This window comes from Nothobranchius furzeri, chromosome 12 (genome assembly GCF_043380555.1).
Source record: "Nothobranchius furzeri strain GRZ-AD chromosome 12, NfurGRZ-RIMD1, whole genome shotgun sequence".
NCBI lineage: Eukaryota > Metazoa > Chordata > Actinopteri > Cyprinodontiformes > Nothobranchiidae > Nothobranchius > Nothobranchius furzeri.
Window position 1 is genome coordinate 34,724,280 of NC_091752.1, and position 19,273 is coordinate 34,743,552.

At 39.0% G+C, this 19,273-nt stretch overlaps 1 protein-coding gene across 1 annotated transcript; it reads left to right on the top strand.

Annotated features, from left to right (window-relative positions):
- Positions 1–8,226: 8,226 nt before the first annotated feature.
- minpp1a (multiple inositol-polyphosphate phosphatase 1a) lies at positions 8,227–18,800 on the top strand. Its single transcript, XM_015944915.3, has 5 exons — positions 8,227–8,875; positions 8,957–9,151; positions 11,465–11,562; positions 12,694–12,824; positions 18,292–18,800. The coding sequence occupies exons 1-5, from the start codon at positions 8,293–8,295 to the stop codon at positions 18,674–18,676; spliced, it is 1,392 nt and encodes a 463-aa protein (XP_015800401.3). The 5' UTR covers positions 8,227–8,292; the 3' UTR covers positions 18,677–18,800.
- Positions 18,801–19,273: the final 473 nt, after the last annotated feature.

A 19,273-nucleotide genomic window follows, 5' to 3' on the forward strand; every position in this document is an offset into this window, starting at 1 on the left:
ATTTATGCTTATTATTTATTAAAGTTTTGTATAAAATAGCAGTTTTCATTTGAATCATTTATGTGTTATCAAGTGCAAAAACTTCCCAGGCCTGTGATTAAAGCATGGTCATTGCAAGGTACCCCTCCAATTTGTCATTTTAATGCGCAATTTTACTCTTTCTGCAATGTAATTCACAAAGTTGTTGATGCACTTGACCAATTCAAACACCTGAGTGCCAGCCAGTTAGCTGGAAGGATATCTTGAATATTTATTTTATCTTTAGTTTTGTCAAACTAAGCATTTTTATCTCCTTTTGTTAACACTCTCATTGGCTTTTACTGATAGGGTATTCTTTCTAAAAACAAATGAATTGTTTTATTCATGTAATGTTTAGTCTGTTTAATATTTTATTGCCCCGTTAGCTACATAAACACATCTGTAAAACTTCAAATTTGAATCAATTACCTCGACAAAGGAGGGAATGAGGGGTAGCTGTCATAGTGATCAACAGCTAAGAAGTTCTACTGCTACAAATATGACTGCAGTAATACATCAGTAAGTACAACATTATGGTTGTTTCAATTCAGCTGTTTAAGCACACTTAATAGCTCATACATTTGCTGTAGGAAACACTTTTGTTATGAACTCTCAGTTATAAATTTAGTAAATGTGAGTCCCAGCTTAATGTTTTCTGGTTGATTAGCCTTTTTCAGCTTGCAGGTTTGTTGAACAGTTAAAGTCACGCTTTTTGCTTTTATTGCACCACTGGACATGGGACTGACATTGTGTCAGTTTGAATTCAGATTTGTTTCAGTAACTGTAATTTCACCAGGGGGGTTAAAATCATACACAATAGATCTGTCTTTACAGCTTATATATTTATTTTAAATCCATTCTGTGCTTTGTACTTCATTCTGAAACCTTTGGCCTTGGTTCTACCACACGTCTGCAAGACACTGAAGCTGTAACAGTCCAGGTCAACCACGCTGTTAATATTTTGCCACTGCTTACGTTAGCATCTTTAAAACAACTAAGCCTGACAGCAACAAACTATGACTCAGACCTGTCTCTCCATACCCACCACATGATGTCTTGTGTAATTAGTTTTCCCCTAATGCTCTGTGGGGGAGACGTCATTCTGCAGCCACTGCTCAAAACAAAGCCAATGATAAGCAGCCTGTCCAGTCTTCCTGTTCTTTCAGTTTTGTTTTTTTTAAAAAGTATGCATAACATGAAAATTATTTTAAAAAGTTTACAGAAAATGTGTTAATAGGTGGTACAATGCAAAACTGTTCTTACAGGCTTGCAGTTTGGAAGAAAACAGAAAAAAAACAGTCAATAAATTTAAAATGAAATAAATCAACATATTTTTTAATGAAACAAAAGAAAATATTTTGGGTTGTAAGGTAATATTGTTCTAATTTATTTTTGTGTGGGTGACAGCTCTAAATTGCTGTAGAGCTTCTCCCAGATATCCGAGCTTATCAGCTGATAGCAACCTGAGTGAGGATAGTTGGTGTGTCCAGCAGCAGCCTGGTTTCTTAAAGAGCAAGTCACCTTCTATCAGAGTCTATCAGTTTGGCTCTGGTAGATAATTTTCCAAGTTTGTCCCTGAAGATTGCCCACCAAACTTTACAAACATTTAGGTAGCAGTTAGCATTATGGTTGTACTCACTGCTGTGGCCGATCCATTGAGTAGGACCTGGCTGCAGACATCAGCTGGCGTGTCACCGGAAAAACTTTCTAGCGAGAACAAGATGGCGTGTCATTGCTTTTACCAGAAGATCGGCGAGCGAAAGACCTCGGCCGGAAGTTGGTCTTTTTTGGCAGCCGCTTTTGTTTCAACCATACTCGGCGGGTTTCAAAGAGGAAAGGTAAGGATGAAATTAACTATTTGTTGCAACCGTTCTTAGTTCTTAAATGTAGGCACTATAGCATTTAAAGCTTTACCAGAGAATTATTACAAAAGCACCGTGTGTTGTTAGCTAATTGTATCAATATTAACACGCAGTCTTAAAACTAATGCAGGGAGTTCACAAGCTAACACGAAAGCTTCATAAATAAAGCAATCAGCAATTGTAGCTTAGCTTTAACTTAGCTATTTGATTTTTCTGGTCTCCCTGTTTGCTAAAACAGTTAAAGTAATATTAACTATATATAATTTAGATATGATATAAAGACCACGATTTCTAATACTGACTTGACTGAAACGTTATTAATACCCTTTTTTTATTGAAAAGCATAGATTTTCAGAAATTTGTAAGTGGTTTCAATCACTAGTATTCATATGAGGCTAAAGTTAGCTTCCGATTCGGGAAATGGCTAAAGGGCTAATACACCCAATTTTTCTCTACTCTGACCATTTTTATTCTGCTCTAGCTCAAAACCTACAACACATACGTTCTTCAAATCTTTTTTAGATTATTCTGGGCTCGTAGCAGAATGCATAAAACATAGTTTGTGATTTGTGAAACCTTCCTCTGATTTGTGAAACTTCAAAAAAGACAGATTTATGAATTTATTTTTCAGCATCTGCACTGGAACTGGTCCTGTGCACCCAAAAATTAAATTTCTTTTTTCTGGACAAGCTTAGCTTTCAATATCTCTAAATATTTTTCAGTTATTGCGTGTGGTATTGTGCTGGGTCATTCAAGTGTGGTTGCACAAATCAGGTGTCCTGCAACAGGTACAATAACTTTGAAATAGTAACCGCTTCTCTAATTATTGCCTCCCTCCTTCTGATTGTGTTTCAGAATAATCCTAACCTTATAAAAAATAGATATTTTTGTCGACTGACTGCTTTGATCGGGTATGGTTTATGTTAATATTACCGGATTTAAGCACATGTAGCTGCAAATCATTCAGGAGTTAGAGGCTTTAAATATAGATCTAAAATGAATATCGGACTTCTTCAAGTGACCCTGACAATACTCCTTACATGTGCTTGTATTCTTCATTTGCTAATAAGATGTATTTTTATCTAAATTACAGGACAATCGAGGCTTTGAAAAATGGAACCCAGGCAGTGACTTCAGATGGTGAAATCAAGGTAATGTTTAATTATAATAAATTAAGACTCTAAAATTGGACATAGGATAATGCAATCCCTTGTTATCTGTCGTAATGTTGCTAATTTTTAACTCTTGTCTCTACTCAGACTTTGTATAAGGATCTCTGCAGCGGTAGATTGAAGTCTGGCCGCATGTATCTGTGGCACAATCCAGGTGTCTCGCTTAAATTAAAGCAAAGACTAAAGCCACTGATGTTCCACTTTGCTGATGCACAGGTAAATGTATACTGACTTACAATAAGCTGCATCACATTTATTTATCTCGATGTGTGGCCAGTGGGCCACCTGGGTCCGTTGTCTAATGCTGAGAGGAATGTTTTGTTCATTTTTATGTTAACGTGTTTTATAGGTTGACGAGCTGACAGAGCGGATTGGTTCATGCTCTGGAATAGATAAACTAATAAAGAAGGGAGAGTTCCAGTTTCTGGACTTGGTGTTTGATGTCCTTGTTCCAGAGGTACAGAGCAGTCTTCAGCAGTGATTGGTATAAAAGTTACTTTTCGAAAACATTTGACAGTGTATGAAGTAATCCTTAACAAAGTTTGGTGGCAGGAGAATCTCGTCTCTGCTTTTTGTGGATGATGTGGTCCTCCTAGATGTGGTCCAGCTCTCGCTCCCTTCAGCTCTTGCTGGGTAGGTTTGCGGCCGAGTGTGAAGCTGCGGGGATGAGGATCAGCACCTCCAAGTCTGAGACCACGGTTCTCGGCCGGAAAAGGGTGACTTGCCAACTCCGGGTCGGAAGAGAGGTCCTACCTCAAGTGGAGGAGTTTAAGTATCTCGGGGTCTTGTTCACGAGTGAGGGTAGGAGGGATCGGGAGATCGACAGGCGGATTGGTTCGGCGTCTGCAGTGATGCGGACGCTGAGCCGATCTGTCGTGGTGAAGAGGGAGCTGAGTCAGAAAGCCAGGCTCTCGATTTACCGGTCAATCTACGTTCCAATCCTCACCTATGGTCATGAGCTTTGGGTAATGACCAAAAGAACGAGATCGCGAATACAAGCGGCCGAAATGAGTTTCCTCTGTAGGGTGGCCGGGTTCAGCCTTAGAGATAGGGTGAGGAGCTCGGACATTCGGGAGGAACTCGGAGTAGAACCGCTGCTCCTCCGGATCGAAAGGAGCCAGTTGAGGTGGTTTGGGCATCTGGTCAGGATGCCTCCTGGACGCCTCCCTGGGGAGGGGTTTCGGGCATGTCCTGCCGGCAGGAGGCCCCCGGGTCAACCCAGGACACGTTGGAGAGGTTACATCTCCAATCTGGTCCGGGAACGCCTTAGGGTCCTGCCGGAGGAGCTGGTGGACAAGGCCGGGGAGAGGACGGCCTGGAGCTCCCTAATTGGGATGCTGCCCCCGCGATCCGGACCCGGATAGACGACGACGACGATGAAGTAATCCTGCATGTTTTTCAGGTAACAATAAAAGTGTTGGAAAAATGGGAGGGGATGAATCGATATGCAGCTGAGAAAGCCATGCTTCAGCAAATTCATTTGTACCCAAAATAAAATGGTTGTGAAATCAAGTGTTTCTTTGGTTTTATTGCCTTTCACTCAAAATAAATACCAACTAGCTAAATAGTTATCAGCTGTAGTAGTTAAATTCTGTTGCAATGAGCTGCTGTGATACACAACAGGACAGTGTTATGGATATTTTGTAACTAATTTTTGTTGCTGGTGAGAGAGGAGTGTTGCTGAAATGTTTTTCACTGCTTCTGGGAGTCCTGTACTTTAGCAATTGGTGTAGGTCAAAAGTTCATCTTGGGCTTAACAATAAAACCCTTTTTCATTTTGGCTTGTAGTAATTTTTTTCTGTTTTTATTTTAATGTCAATAAATGAAATATGAAAAAAAAACGGAATATTTAGCAAGTACTATTTTGTTTGCACATTTTGAAAAGTCTTAGTTTAATATGTTCTCATTTTTTCCATATATGTTTTTTATTCACTTTACAGCCTTTTATTGTGTGTGTGTGTGTGTGTGTGTGTGTGTGTGTATATATATACACACACACACATATGTATGTGCTACTGTCATAAAAATTCTCTGTCAGAAGAACAAAGGGATTTAATATTCAATTTTCATGCAACGTAGGTAACATTATTTAAAAGTTTGCCAGTCCAGATCTGAAAAGAGAAAAAAAAATCTGAAATAAAAAGCTTTTTCCGGTAAGTTTTGTTTAAAAAAACTACTTCCAGTGAAAGTAATGACTTCTGGTTAAGGTAATAATAATAATACATTTTATTTCAAAGCGCCTTTCAGGACACCCAAGGTCACTTTACAGAAAACACGTGATAAAATACAATAAAACAATAATAAAACCCAAACAAGAAAAAACAAAGAGAGAAACAATTTAATAAAATCAGAGGTTGTAGGCAGATTTAAACATGTGTGTTTTGAGTTTTGATTGGAAAAGGGTAAAACTGTCGATGTTCCTGATGTCTGGGGGAAGTGAGTTCCAGAGACGGGGAGAAGAGCGGCTGAAAGCTCTGCTCCCCATGGTAGCGAGACGGGCAGAAGGAACCGCAAGATGGATGGAAGAAGAAGATCTGAGTGAACGGGACGGGGTGTGAATACTTATAAGGTCTGAGATATATGGAGGAGAGAGGTTGTGGATAGCTTTGAAGGTATGGAGGAGAATTTTGAAGATGGACCTGAATTTAACTGGGAGCCAGTGAAGCTGCTGGAGAACCGGGGTGATGTGGTGAAAGGAAGGGGTCACTACAGGAAGGTAATGACCCACCGTGTAATTTTTCTCTTAAATATGTACATATCGAAGAGAAAAACGACACGGTACGTTTTTTCTCAACTAATCCAAACTACTTCCGGCAAAGGTAATGACTTCCGGCGAAGGTAATGACCCGATGTCTTGTTTTTCCGGATACGTCATTTCCTGTCACGGCAATGACGCCAGCTGATGTCTGCAGCCAGGTGCTCTTGGATCCATTGGGTGGTTTTAACATTGGAATGGCACCAATTTGAAGAAGTAATCCATCATAAAACCCACCCTGGAACTGGTGGTGGTTTACAAAGCACATTTCAACAAGGCCTTATATAAAGTGAAGACTGGATAACAAAAAAATCACTTCTTCACAGCTGTGACGATTAAACTCCCTGCTAGCTACAGAAAGAGATTTACACCCCCTAGAGCTTGTTATTAGTCATTCATAGAAAAAACTCAATCCACAAGTAACCGCATGCCAGACCTGTGTGTGGCAGTAGTTCCCTGAATCCTTTTTCTTCTTCCGGCTCAACCAACAAAACATGAACCATGGCGCCTAGCTTGTTTGTGTGAACTAAGGAGGTAGAATTGCTCAGACAAAAAGTGCTTGGACGATTGATAACGTAAACACAGCTCTTAGCATCCATATTGTAGTGTACAAAACACAGGTCGCACATGGGTTGTCAGCATTTTAGTCGCAGACAGTGATGTTGAGAACCCTAAAATTCTTGTAATTTCTGTCCACACAGAAATGCTTTAAACAGAGAAAATGCAAATATTCACTTTGGCCGGAGTTTTAAAAAAAGATTTGTTTTCATTGTGTTAATCTGTGTTTTTGTGTGGATGAATTGGCCAAATTGTGAAAAATATCTTTGTTTTGGGAGATACCCAGGTACGTGTAGACGGGAGAGACCCACGCATGGACTTACAAAGCAATTCCCCGCTAGGACAACAGAGGGCGTAGCGCTGTTCTGTGGTATCCTGTCATGTATTCGGTCCAAGATAGTGTGTTTATATTGTGTTTTTTGTATCTAAGAGACTTTTTTACACGGACAAAATTGTCACTCATCCTCCTCCGCCTCTTCATGCGCTCGCCACCTCTAAACCCAAGTTTTCTGTCATTTCCGTCCACGAATAAAACACTTGCTTCGTAACTTTTTACTCCTCCAGTCACGGGGGAATAAAACGTTCGTGTTTTTAGAGTTTTTATGCGAGGTATTCTTCAAGCTGTGTCTGCTGCTAGATATCCTCAGCTCTCTTTATGCTTCTGAGGGGCGCAATGGCAGCGCTGTAGACCACCGCGGCTTCCTGACCAATCACAAGCTTGCGTTCTCTGTCTTGATGGACAGATGTTTAGAAAAGAGAGCTTGACTCCGTCCGTCCTTGCGAGCCTGTCGGAGAGCCCTTGAAAGGGCGGATGATGGCGTTGCGTGCATCTGCCCCGACGCAGACGCAAAAGTATCATTTAGGCTTAAAGTAGCTTTCCGGAGTTTTCTACTTTCAGAAATTATGTATGGTTTTTCAGAAATCTGTAAAAGTGATTATCTTATCATGTACTGTGATAGAATGTAAGCAATACGTCTTTTTTTTTTTTTTTGCTAAGCACACACCCTGCCCCGCAGAGCTCCGTGCAAAAGGAAACAGAGCGCCGACCAGAACTAACCAATAATGTTAGACTACCGCTTATGTTCAAATTTAAGGAATACCTCGGCTGATGCAGAGTTGATGAACTTTTCACGGACAAGAAAGTCTTTAAAATATAAATATATGAAAACGCAACATGACATGAGAATAATACTTGTAAAACAGCATGTTTAGCTCTGTTTGTCGGCTACAGAAGCACATTTATAAAGAAGAAACGTGAAGTCGCCATCTTAAAAAAATACGGAGCGACAGACTTTTTGTGTGATTTGCTTGTCAGCCACTAGATGGTGCCATCAGATAAGAGAAATACTCCGGAAAGAGACTAAGACTAAAGTAAGACCTAACAGGTACAGTGGCCCACCAACACTCAAGTTGCAAGTGTGATATTCTGACCACAGGGGGTAGTGGCGTCTGAGGGGCATTTTGTTAACCCTGAAATGGTCATTTTCAGAACATATACTGGTTCAAGAAAATAGGAAAAAGTTGCATAGTGTGCCTTTGAATAAGATTCACTAAACTGACGAAATAATGACTGTACATGTCTACAGCACTAGATACAAATTAATACATTTTATCTACAAAATATTCATTTGGGGGTGACTTGCTCTTTAAAGTGGGAGCTCTGAAATGTCTAATTCAGGATTCCTGAATCAGGAAGGTGTTGAAACTGTCAAGAATAAAACTTAAAAGATAGCTAGATGTGAGAGGGAAGAATTTCATGAACATGATGTATTTACAGATCATAAAATTATTATAATAAAAATGTACATACCCTTTCAAAGATGGACCCTCTCTGCCTGATTGGCTGTCTGGTCCCTCGTGGACAACGTCACACTCAGTTTTGGGTCTGCCTGCGCAGTCTGTTTTATTCCAAGCCAAAGAAGTTACGATGATCACTTTATGGGGAAACATTTTTATTCCCTTTACCATCATAACTGGCCTCTCTTGTTTTCGACACGATGTGGTTCCGGAAGAAAACCCAAATATTCCGCCAATCGCTAAATATTTCTGTACGAAAGGCAGGTATGAGGAAGTCAACCCGTATCTCATAGAGGACATTCTTGCGGTAAACAGATCTATTTTGCAGCCTCCGGCCCCGCAGTGCCACGAGATCCATCTGACCGCTATAATCCGACATGGGACGAGATACCCGACGGCCAAAAATGTCAAGAAGATGCGGAAGTTTTACAATCTGGTCCGGAGCAGCGCGACAGGCACGCACAACTGGCTGCGTGAGATCCAGAACCTGTGGGCGATGTGGTACACCGAGGACATGGACGGCCGACTGGTCCAGAAAGGGGTAGAAGACCTCAAACATCTGGCCATACGGCTGTCTAAATTGTTCCCCTCCATGATTTCAGAGGAGAAGCTTCGAAATGGACTCATCAAGTTCATCACCAGCTCCAAGCACAGATGCGTCAACAGCACGCTGTCCTTCCAGGCCGGACTGACGAGCCTGTGGGACATTGCAGGTCATGCATGAATAACAAAACATCACGTTATTCACACGGAAGCACCATAACCTCTGTTTTATTTTTCTTTTTTCTATGCAGATGTGGAGTTTGGTCATGAAATGAACGATGCCCTTATGAGGTTCTTTGAGCTGTGTCACAAATTTGTGCAGGAAGTTGATAGCAACCCATCTGCGATGACAGAGCTGGACAAGTTCAGCAAGGGCCTAGAGATGATGAGGGTCCAGCAGAAGATAGCAGACAGACTGGAAGTCCCATACAACCTCATCACAGATGGTCGGTGTTAAAATAGTTATTTCAATGCTCCGGTTCAGGTCAGACTGACCTTTATATATAACTTTAGTCAGGCCTGTACTATTGTTTTGGTGTAACTGATCAACGTTTCCACTGGTGGGGGGTATTTTAGGCAAATATTAGCTTTTTTAACTGTTAGATTTCACAATTAAACCAATATAATTAAATGTTCACAAAGCCATGGCCAAATGCCTACTAACGATCTTTTTTTCTTAATCATTTTATAGCATTATTAATAGTAATATATCCAAAGCGTTGTTTTATTTTAACACCACATTTCAAGATTCAACCTCATACTAATTATAACAACATAGCAATAAACAAACACTTTGTAAAGTAATAATAATACAAAATATATATATATATATATATATATATATATATATATATATATATATATAAACTGAGTGAATAGTTTCTAAATAAATCTGTGATATGGTTGCACAGCTTAAGTTAGCCATCATGATCTACAATGAGGGATTATCTAAAAGTTGATCACAAACTCATGGTTATATATATATATATATATATATATATATATATATATATATATATATATATATATATATATGTGTGTGTGTGTGTGTGTGTGTCTGTGTGTGCGTGTGTGTGTGTGTATATATATATATATATATATATATATATATATATATATATATATATATATATATATATATATATATATATATATACATATATCAGGCCAGGAGTCTGGACACACCTGTCTCATTCCATGTGTTTTCTTTATTTTCATGATCGTTTGCATTGGTAGATTCTCACTGAAGGCATCAAAACTATGGATGAGCACATGTGGAGTTATAAATATATAAATAAAACAAATAAAATATTTAATAAATTAAAAAAGGACTTTAACTATCAGTTAGGAAATATTGCACCAAAAACAATAAAATAGACCCTATCTCTCCAAAACAATAAATACAATGTCTTATCCAGTGTCAACAACCAAAACTGCACTTCACTAATGATAATAAATAATAATAATAATAATAATAATAATAGAGTTGTACATTTCTTAACCTCTTTGCATTGAGGCTGAAAAAATTATTGAGTTCATTTTCATCTATCGTACGATTAATTAATTTATTGATTATCGTCCCAGCCCATATATAATCAGTGTTTAGATTCTCTTTTACTGAAGGAAAGTTTCATGATTAGATCAGAATAACATAGTTTACAGGAATGAAAAAAGTAATTCTTTATACACTAACTCACATGCATCTAACAGTCTTCGACATGCAACAATATTGCATGTTTTGCAATATTGCAAATATGTGTGTTGTGTGATGTCCAATGCTTATCCAAACTGCTTCCTCTTCACCAGGGTTGGGGGAGCTGGTGCCTAACACCAGGGGTCATCGGGCAAGAGGCAGGGGACATCCTGGGCAGGTGCCCTGTCCATCATAGGACTACACAGAAATAACCATTCACAGGCACACTTAGGAACACTATAGAGTCTACAGTCAGCCTGCTTTGCAAGTTTTTGGTCTGTGGGAGTAAGCCAGAGAACCTGGAGAAAACCCATGCATGCATGTGGACACGATCCTTCCTGAAAGGCAACAGTGACAACAACTGTGCCACCCAGCTCTCTCCAACTTAACTCACATATGATTCTCTATTCTTGACACAACAGTTCTAATGAAGTTATTTTATTAAAGGGAAAGGCAGACGCATTTTTGTACATCTTAGGTCCTAACCCTAACCCACACCACTCAACAGAAACACACCAGTTACTTATAACACCTGCTAACATCACTTAACACAAACACATAGATTATAGTGAATTATATCTACAATGTCCTCCACATGCAGTTGTACACTGTTTGGGGCTTTTTTTATGTTAACTTTACACAGTAGGTGGTGCTGTTTCCATGTATTAGAATCAGTGTTCCCTTTAGTATTTGTGAATAATGTCTAGAGAAACTCTTGTGCTCTTATTGCTACCAAAAAGCCTCCTACAAAAGCTAACTCAATTCTTTCATCTGACAGGCTGAGTTACTTTTAGGAATAATCTTTTCCTTATTTATTTATTTATTTATTTATTTATTTAAAATGAATAATATTTTCCTATATTTTTAATTCATTTAAAACATTTCCAGACCTGTTAAGGTTTTTGTTCTCCTATAATGACTTTTATAGTATATTCAATTTACATGTTAAAAATATAAAACTGCTGACAACTAACATTTCTGACTTGATACATTTGATTAGAAATTATTGTTTTAATGGCTTGATTGTCTCATTTTGTAGCTGAATGTTTTGAATGTTCTCCTGCAGATATGGTGGAAGCGGCGTTTTACCTGTGTGCGTATGAGTTTGCCATCAAAACTGTGAATTCCCCGTGGTGTCGGCTCTTTGACGAAGTTGATGCACAGGTAAAAGATTACACCCTGAAACATTTCTTCCGCTTGGGATGAACAAAATATCTCACCTGAGGGCTGCATGTTTTCTGCTTCATTCATGTTCACGCTTCTGACCTGATCATAATGAAGATACATTTGACTCTCTCTATTCATGTTATTTGTGTAGTGAATCAAAACTGTCCTTGATTGTTGCGTGATGAGAAAGTATATTTGGATTTATACTGTTATTTTATGTGTTTTAATAATCATCAGTGAAGTTATATTGCTGTTACTTTAAATATTTATACATAATAAAGCTTATAATTAAGTCAACAAATAAAAACAATTTTTTATCTCTGCTTTGTCACCACGGTTGCTGAAACATGTCATAAACAGTGATCAGGGCCTAGAATAACAATAGGCTTTTCATTTTTACACACCAGCTCATTGTGTCTCATTAAAGAGACAATGTGTAGTTTTTACCATTAATCTCTGGAAATATCCATCGAAATGTTGTTGAAAATGAATAAAATGATGTCCAGTCGTTGAAAAATATTTGGGGCTTTGTACCATATGATGTAACCACAAAAATGGAGTCTAAAGTACCTAGTGCGTAGCTTTAGCATCTTTGGGGGGCACCATATTAGACACCATGTTTGCTTCTGGCTAGCTCGGGGTCCTGCGCCTGTTGATGACATCACACTAGATGACTGGCTGGACGTATGACTTACGGAAGTTACGTTACCACATTCAAATAATTTAGGACACACAAATTTAATAACAAAGCTTCTAAACTCTTTCCAAAACACATGTGACAGTACAGAATCGAAAAAGAGATTTTGGCCTGATGGTATTGCCATAGTGTGATGACTTTATGGGCAGGTGCAGGCTGAGCAGATCCAGAAAACTAGCATCAGCATTACATTCCCTTGATGGAAGTAACTGAAGGACCATCTGAGATTGTGTGCTTTCTGCACCACAGGTAACAGCATTTACTGTAATATTATTTATTTATTTTTTACTAGTGACAGGGCAAGGCGGTGTAAAACTACCCTGAAATGTATGTATGTATGTACTGCCCCCTAGTGCCTGGAAACTACACTCGGCCACTTTAAGGAGTCTTCTTCATGCTCAGTGGGAATTTTTCCCAATCTGGTTTTACAGGTTATGGAGTACGCAATTGATCTGAAGCAATTCTGGAAACGAGGCTATGGATACGACATAAACAGCAAATCCAGCTGCATCCTGTTCCATGATGTGTTCAGCCGTCTGGACAAAGCAGTCAAAGAGAAGCAGTGAGTAGAACCCAAAAGGCACATTCAGTCATTTCAATTCTCATCAACGTGTTGTTGGCAATAGACCAGACCCATTAGATGTAGAACCCATTTTAAAGTTTTAGGTTCAGTACTCTTAATTCAAAACCTGCTGATGACTGGTTTTATCTTTGGGGCAAAAGTAACATTTTCTTTTAGGTTTTGTTTTTTCTGTTAGGCGATTTGCTTTTTTATCACCGTGACAGCATGAGTTCATCTTATTTTGATAGACTCAGAATGTTTGGATCCTCAGTTAGACCAAACACTCCAGTCTGTGAACGTGTAACAGACATAATTTACTCATTCCTTCACATTGCCTAAACAAAAAAGGGCCACTATTTCACTTGTGACTTTCAGCCTTTTTAAGAACAAACATTCAGGAGACTTCACTAAAGCTAAATTACATATATGAGTCTTTAAACCAAAGGGATGACAAATTAGATTAGGATTAGAGTCTGTTGCCTTTTTTTAATTCAAGAAACAAGAATCTAAGCAAATCTGATTGTGTAGCACAGTGCAAACAAACATTTCTTAGGACCTCACCCTGTCTTTAGAGAATTTGAGCTTCACAAGTTCACAGTTAGAAACATTTTCTACAAACAGAGGAAATTCTAGCCCATTATTATTCTCTAGGAGTGGTCGAGTAGCAAACAACATTCTAGGAGCAAAGCTGTGTGATGGTCTGGGAAGGAGCTCCGGGTAAATTTTAGGCCTCAAATATGATGTAAAGGTAATGTTTTAGCCATTCCATTATATAGAAATCACAGTTAGACTGAAGGTTATAGGGTGCCTAAGTCCTGCCCATCTACTTCCAGACCACGGGTCCTCGGAAGAACGAAAAAATGAATGCAAGTCCATGGGGCTAAAAATGATATTTTCCAATCCCATTTGTTGTGTGCCATGGATTTCACATGTGATGTCTGTGAGTTTTAAAGATGCATTCTGATACCAAGAAAGCGCTTATTTCCGAACAGGGGGAAATGTTATTTTAGGTTTTGTGTGAAAATACTTCCAGTACTACAAATACGCTTCACCAAAGTGATGTAATCAAACCAGACATGGAAAAAAAGGCAGAGGAAAGATGGCTGTAAGTTCAGCGAACTTTGACTCCTTCCTTCAGGAGGTAAGAAACACCATAAATCTCTCCATGTGGTACGTAGCAGCAACGTTAAGGCAGAGGAGATTCTGTGGTGATGTGATCTAGTGATTTGCGACGTGCAGACATTTGGTTTGTAGTCACAATAATTACAAACTGTCACAAGCTAATAAATCTCAAAATACGTGACTGGCCTGGTCAAAACACACGCCATTTATTTTCATTTAAATCGAAGTACAACATGTGTGCAATTCAGGGTGTAAGACAAGGCAGGTAAGAAAATAACACTTTAATCTTTAAAAGTCTTCCATCCATGTTAATTCCACAAGGTTTGTTACTATTTATATTTAGCAACATTTTTTCCATTTCATCCTCCTCTACATGTTTAAACAGAAAATGGTAGTCTTTCTGTTTAAACAGAAATGTATATCTAATTTCAGCCCATTAGATATAAAACTGAGTTACAGACATTTTTGCATTGGCTGATATTACCTGGGATGTCCATCTTGAATTGATCCTTGGCCCAGTGCCCACATGCACCCCCCACCCCCACCCCCACCCAACAGGCCAATTAATAACTATATAAAACTAATTAAAAAACCCACATCAGTCATTTAATTTTAAGTTGTTATGTATGACCAAAGTCTTAAGAATTGTTTTTAATCTGCCATGATCATTTATTAATGCCACTCCTGGAGGCAGGATATTCCAATATGAAACAGCTCTGTAAATGACTGTTCTCTTGTGGACATTAGTTTTTGGCAATGGAAGGGTAAAAGGTTACTTGGGAGGCTTTCCTTGTGTTAAAACCATGTCTCTTACATGTCGGTAGCAACTTTGTGAACAAATTAAAATGTTTATGTGATATCCCAAGTTTTCTGCTAATCTGACATTTACCTTCATCCAGGACAACCTGTGATGCATCCAGTTGATATTGGCTCTATAAGGACAACCAAGAGCTAGCCTTGCAGCTCTATTCTGAGCTCTCTGTAGTTTATCCAAGTCCTTTTTAGCTGCACTGGACCAGACAACTGGACAGTAATCCAGATGACACAAAACCAGTGACTGTGAAACTAGTTTTCTGGTTTCTGTCAGCAAATAATGAGCATTGCACCTAATTACAGAGATGTTCCTACTCATTTTATTCACAATTTTGTCAATAGGTTTAGTCCATGATATTGATTTGGTCTCTTTTACTTGTTCAATTTGTTGTCCTTCCAAAGAAATGTGCAGCTTCTGATGTTCTTGTATAAGGTTCCTGGAGTCCAATAGCATACACTTGGTTTTCAGCACATTCAGTTTTAGCCTGTTCCCCACCACCCACTCAGAAATGGACCTTAGTTCCTTCTGCAGCATAACATTGACCTGATCTAAACTGGAAGCCGAAACAGATATGGTCGTATCATCGGTATATACAGTCATGTGTGCTTCACTGCATGCAAAAGACATGTCATTGACAAAAATACTGTATAACAGAGGACCCAAACAACTTCCTTGGGGAGTCCCACACAAAAGATCGACAGTGTTCGATAGGCAACCATTGTATACAACACACTGTTTCCTATTAGACAAGTAAGTACACATAAAATTAGTAGCAGAGTTTTTAAAACCATATGCTGATAATTTCATTTGTAAAAAAGGTCATGAGCCACAAGATCAAAAGCTGCACTAAATTCCAGAAAAACTGCTCCTACAAATCGCGTCCTATCAATTTGTCTCAACCATTCATCAGTGAGGGCAGTCAGAGCTGTGCTGGTAGAATAGCCTTCTTTATAAGGATGCTGAACACCAGACTAAATGCCATTCACATGAAAATAATGTTGAATTTGTTTAAATACTACTCCTTCCATCAATTTACGTAGAACTGGTAAAATACTAATTGGTCTACTATTTTTCCCTGTCAACGTTTTATTTTTATTTTTTTAGACAAAGGTAGAACTTTTGAGATTTTCCACATATCAGGATAGAGACATTCATCAAAACATAAATAAAAAATATGGCATAGAGGCTGGACTAAAAATTTAGCTACAATCTTTAAAAGTCTTCCATCCATGTTATCAATTCCACAAGGTTTGTTACTATTTATATTTAGCAACTTTTTTTCCATTTCATCCTCCTCTACATGTTTAAACTGAAAATTATATCTAATTTCAGCCCATTGGATATAAAACTGAGTTACAGCCATTTTTGCATTGGCTGATATTACCTGGGATTTCCATCTTGAATTGATCCTTGGCCCAGTGCCCACATGCCCATATTGTCATGGTCTGTGTCTGCGTCTTCCCTCATGTGTATCCATGTGTTCTCCATCCCTCTCTAGGTTCTCCTTATGTGTCTCCTAGCATCCTCATGTGTCCTTGTCTGCATCTTCCTCATGTGTCCTTGTCTGCAGCCCCTCTAGGTTTTCCCCCTCCCCAGGTATCCCCCCAGGTCCGTTGCTCCCGTGGTCTCCCTTAGTCACACCTCTGTAGTTTTTCGTTCTGTAGTTTTTTCCTATAGGTTCAGCTTTTCATTTATTAGTCTCTTTTAGTGTGTTTCTTTCTCCACTGGTTATTTAGTTCTCCTCAGATCATTAGTTGTTTATCTTTATCTTCTTGTCTTCAGGTTTTGTTTTTACTCCTAGGTCAAGTTACTCTCCCCTCACTGATTAGTTAATTGATTTCACTAGGTTTCTCTCTCCACACACCTGCAGCTCATCTCCCTCTCATCCTACCCCAGTGAATTTAACCCTGTCTGTGTCTCAATGTGGTGTTGGTTCATTGTTTGTGTCAACCTCGTCTCATCTCGTCTCGTCTCGTCTCGTCTCATCTCGTCTCGTCTCGTCTCGTCCCATCCCGTCTCGTCTCGTCTCGTCTTGTCTCATCTCGTCTCGTCTCGTCTCGTCCCATCCCGTCTCGTCTCGTCTCGTCCCATCCCGTCTCGTCTCGTCCCATCCCGTCTCGTCTCGTCCCCCTCTCTAGCTTTAGTATCTCTAGGTCTCTTATGTTTTGGATTCTCTAGGTTTAGTTATTAGGATTTTTGGATTTTGTTTTTTGGCTCCCTTCATTCTCTGGATTTACTCCTAAATAAAGGATTTTTACATTTTTCCACCTCCTGCCTCGTTATCTGGTTCTGCATCTTGGGTCCTAACCTCTCTCTGAAACCACCTCGTGACATATCAGTCGGTCTCTAACACTAACCTTTAGGTCATAAATCAAGAGTGAGAAGCCCCCATCATCTTTGATTAGAGAAACACCACTGAAGACCAGCTTTGTTCATATTCAGCAGCTAACAACCTGCTAGGTGGCTAGCTCATTAGCATTAGGCTTTAAGTGATTGATATTAACTTATTTGATCTGATTGCTAAGATTATACGAAACTGTCTTACCTTAGAACAAACAGCCAACCTTGTTAATAGTTGTCACATTGAGTCAACTGTGGTCTGTCCCTCAGCTTTATCCAACAGGGGCATTTGTCCATGTTTTGTTTTAGTTTGAGAAATGGGTTTTTATAAACTCCGTTTATTATCCTCTCGGGATACTGTGTGCCATTTTTGCATGTGCCACAGGCACATTGTTTAACCATCCTTGTGTATTAAAATAAATTAATAAATAAAGCACACACAAAAAAAAACACAAAAAGTGTTGCAGACCGTAATTCATATGGAGTGAGATGACAAGAATGTATGAGTCTGTGTATTTCTGGAACTTGGTAGTTGAATGCTGTTGATTCATTTGCATTTGAGGGTGTTTGTACCTACATTCGTCTCTGTAGTTCCCTCAAAACCATTAAGGTCTGTTAGACTCCAGGCCAAATGCTCTCCATATGTTAAGTGTCCATCCACCAAATGTTTGACATGGATGAAAGACACCAACCCAACAGCTTCAGTAATGGTGACACACAGCCTTGACTCAAAATCAAAGTCTCATCTTCATTTACAAAAACAAGTTTAGTGAGTTATTGAGGTAATATGAGGTTCAAGTCAGGATTTCAGTGCTATTATTGTTGTTATTGTTGTTCCACAAGGGAGAAACAAATTAGACAGCAATAGAATTCCAGTTTTATTATTTATTTTTGAGACAAGTGATTTACAAAAGATAGCATCGCTAAAGCTGTCAGAGCCTGACAATGAGGAAAAAGTGAAGAGATGTCTAGATTTGTTTTATGCCGATAGTGCATAGGAAATACAGTCACTGTTGCAAGAGTGCTGACTGCATGTGCTACCTAACAATGACTAAACAAATAACTTTGCCCTGCTTATGTCTTTTGTTATTTAAAAAAAAGGTTCACATTTCACAGGATATTATTTCACCCTTCTTGCCTGTGGAAGATTTTCAGAGCTGATTCTTTGATGATTACTACTTTCTGTTCCAGATCGGGTGAGCAGGTGAGCGAAGCAGTGACAGTGCAGGTCGGCCATGCTGAGACCCTCCTCCCACTTTTTACCCTTTTGGGCTTCTTCAAGGACACAGATCCCCTTACATCAGCAAACTACGCCACGCAGACCCAGCGCTCTTTCCGCACCAGCCAGATGTTGCCATACGCTGCTAACTTCGTCATGGTTCTGTATGATTGCGGAGGGGGCGACTTTAGACTGCAGCCTCTGCTCAATGAGAACCCAGTGGCCTTCCCAGGTCTAACCAACCAGCAGGCATCAATGCCGCTCTATCAAGATGTCAAACAGCACTACAGTGATCTGCTCAATGGTTGTGACTTTGAGACAGAATGCCAACTGTTCAAAGGTCCTTCTGAAGTGTAGGCAGGCAGAGCTGGCTCTGGAGAAAAACCTCATGTACACAATCTGTTTTAAGACTCCTCGAACAATGGCAAATCTGGTGCCTTTTAATCATTCAATGATCTCCAATACAGTGTTTTTGTTGCAGTGTTGTGTTTTATTCTTGCCATGCTTTGCTTTGCTTTACTTTATACTCAAATTTAGCCACCATCGAAACTTTGTGGGGAGCATTTTATATGTTCTGCACATCTTTACTCACAACTTGCCATTTTTTGATTTTTCAAAAAGCACCAAAACACAACAGAAAATCTATTCTGTGTGTTTTTCTATTAATTTAGGCTGTTAAAATAATGTTTTCCAAATTTTCTTCATTTTTGTGTTTGCTTAACCCGTTTATTGATGCATTCATCAAAAGGCAATCATTATTTTGCTTTATTAAAGTGTTGGGAGCTCACACAAAAAAACATTCCCTATTGAGGACTTGTCCACAGCAAGGGATATTTTGAATACTCAGTTGAATTATTGAACAATAACCTTTGGACACATATTACTGTATAAAATATACCTTGTCGAAGTGCAGAGCAATGCTGAAAGTGACAGAAAGTTCAAGAACATCTCTGA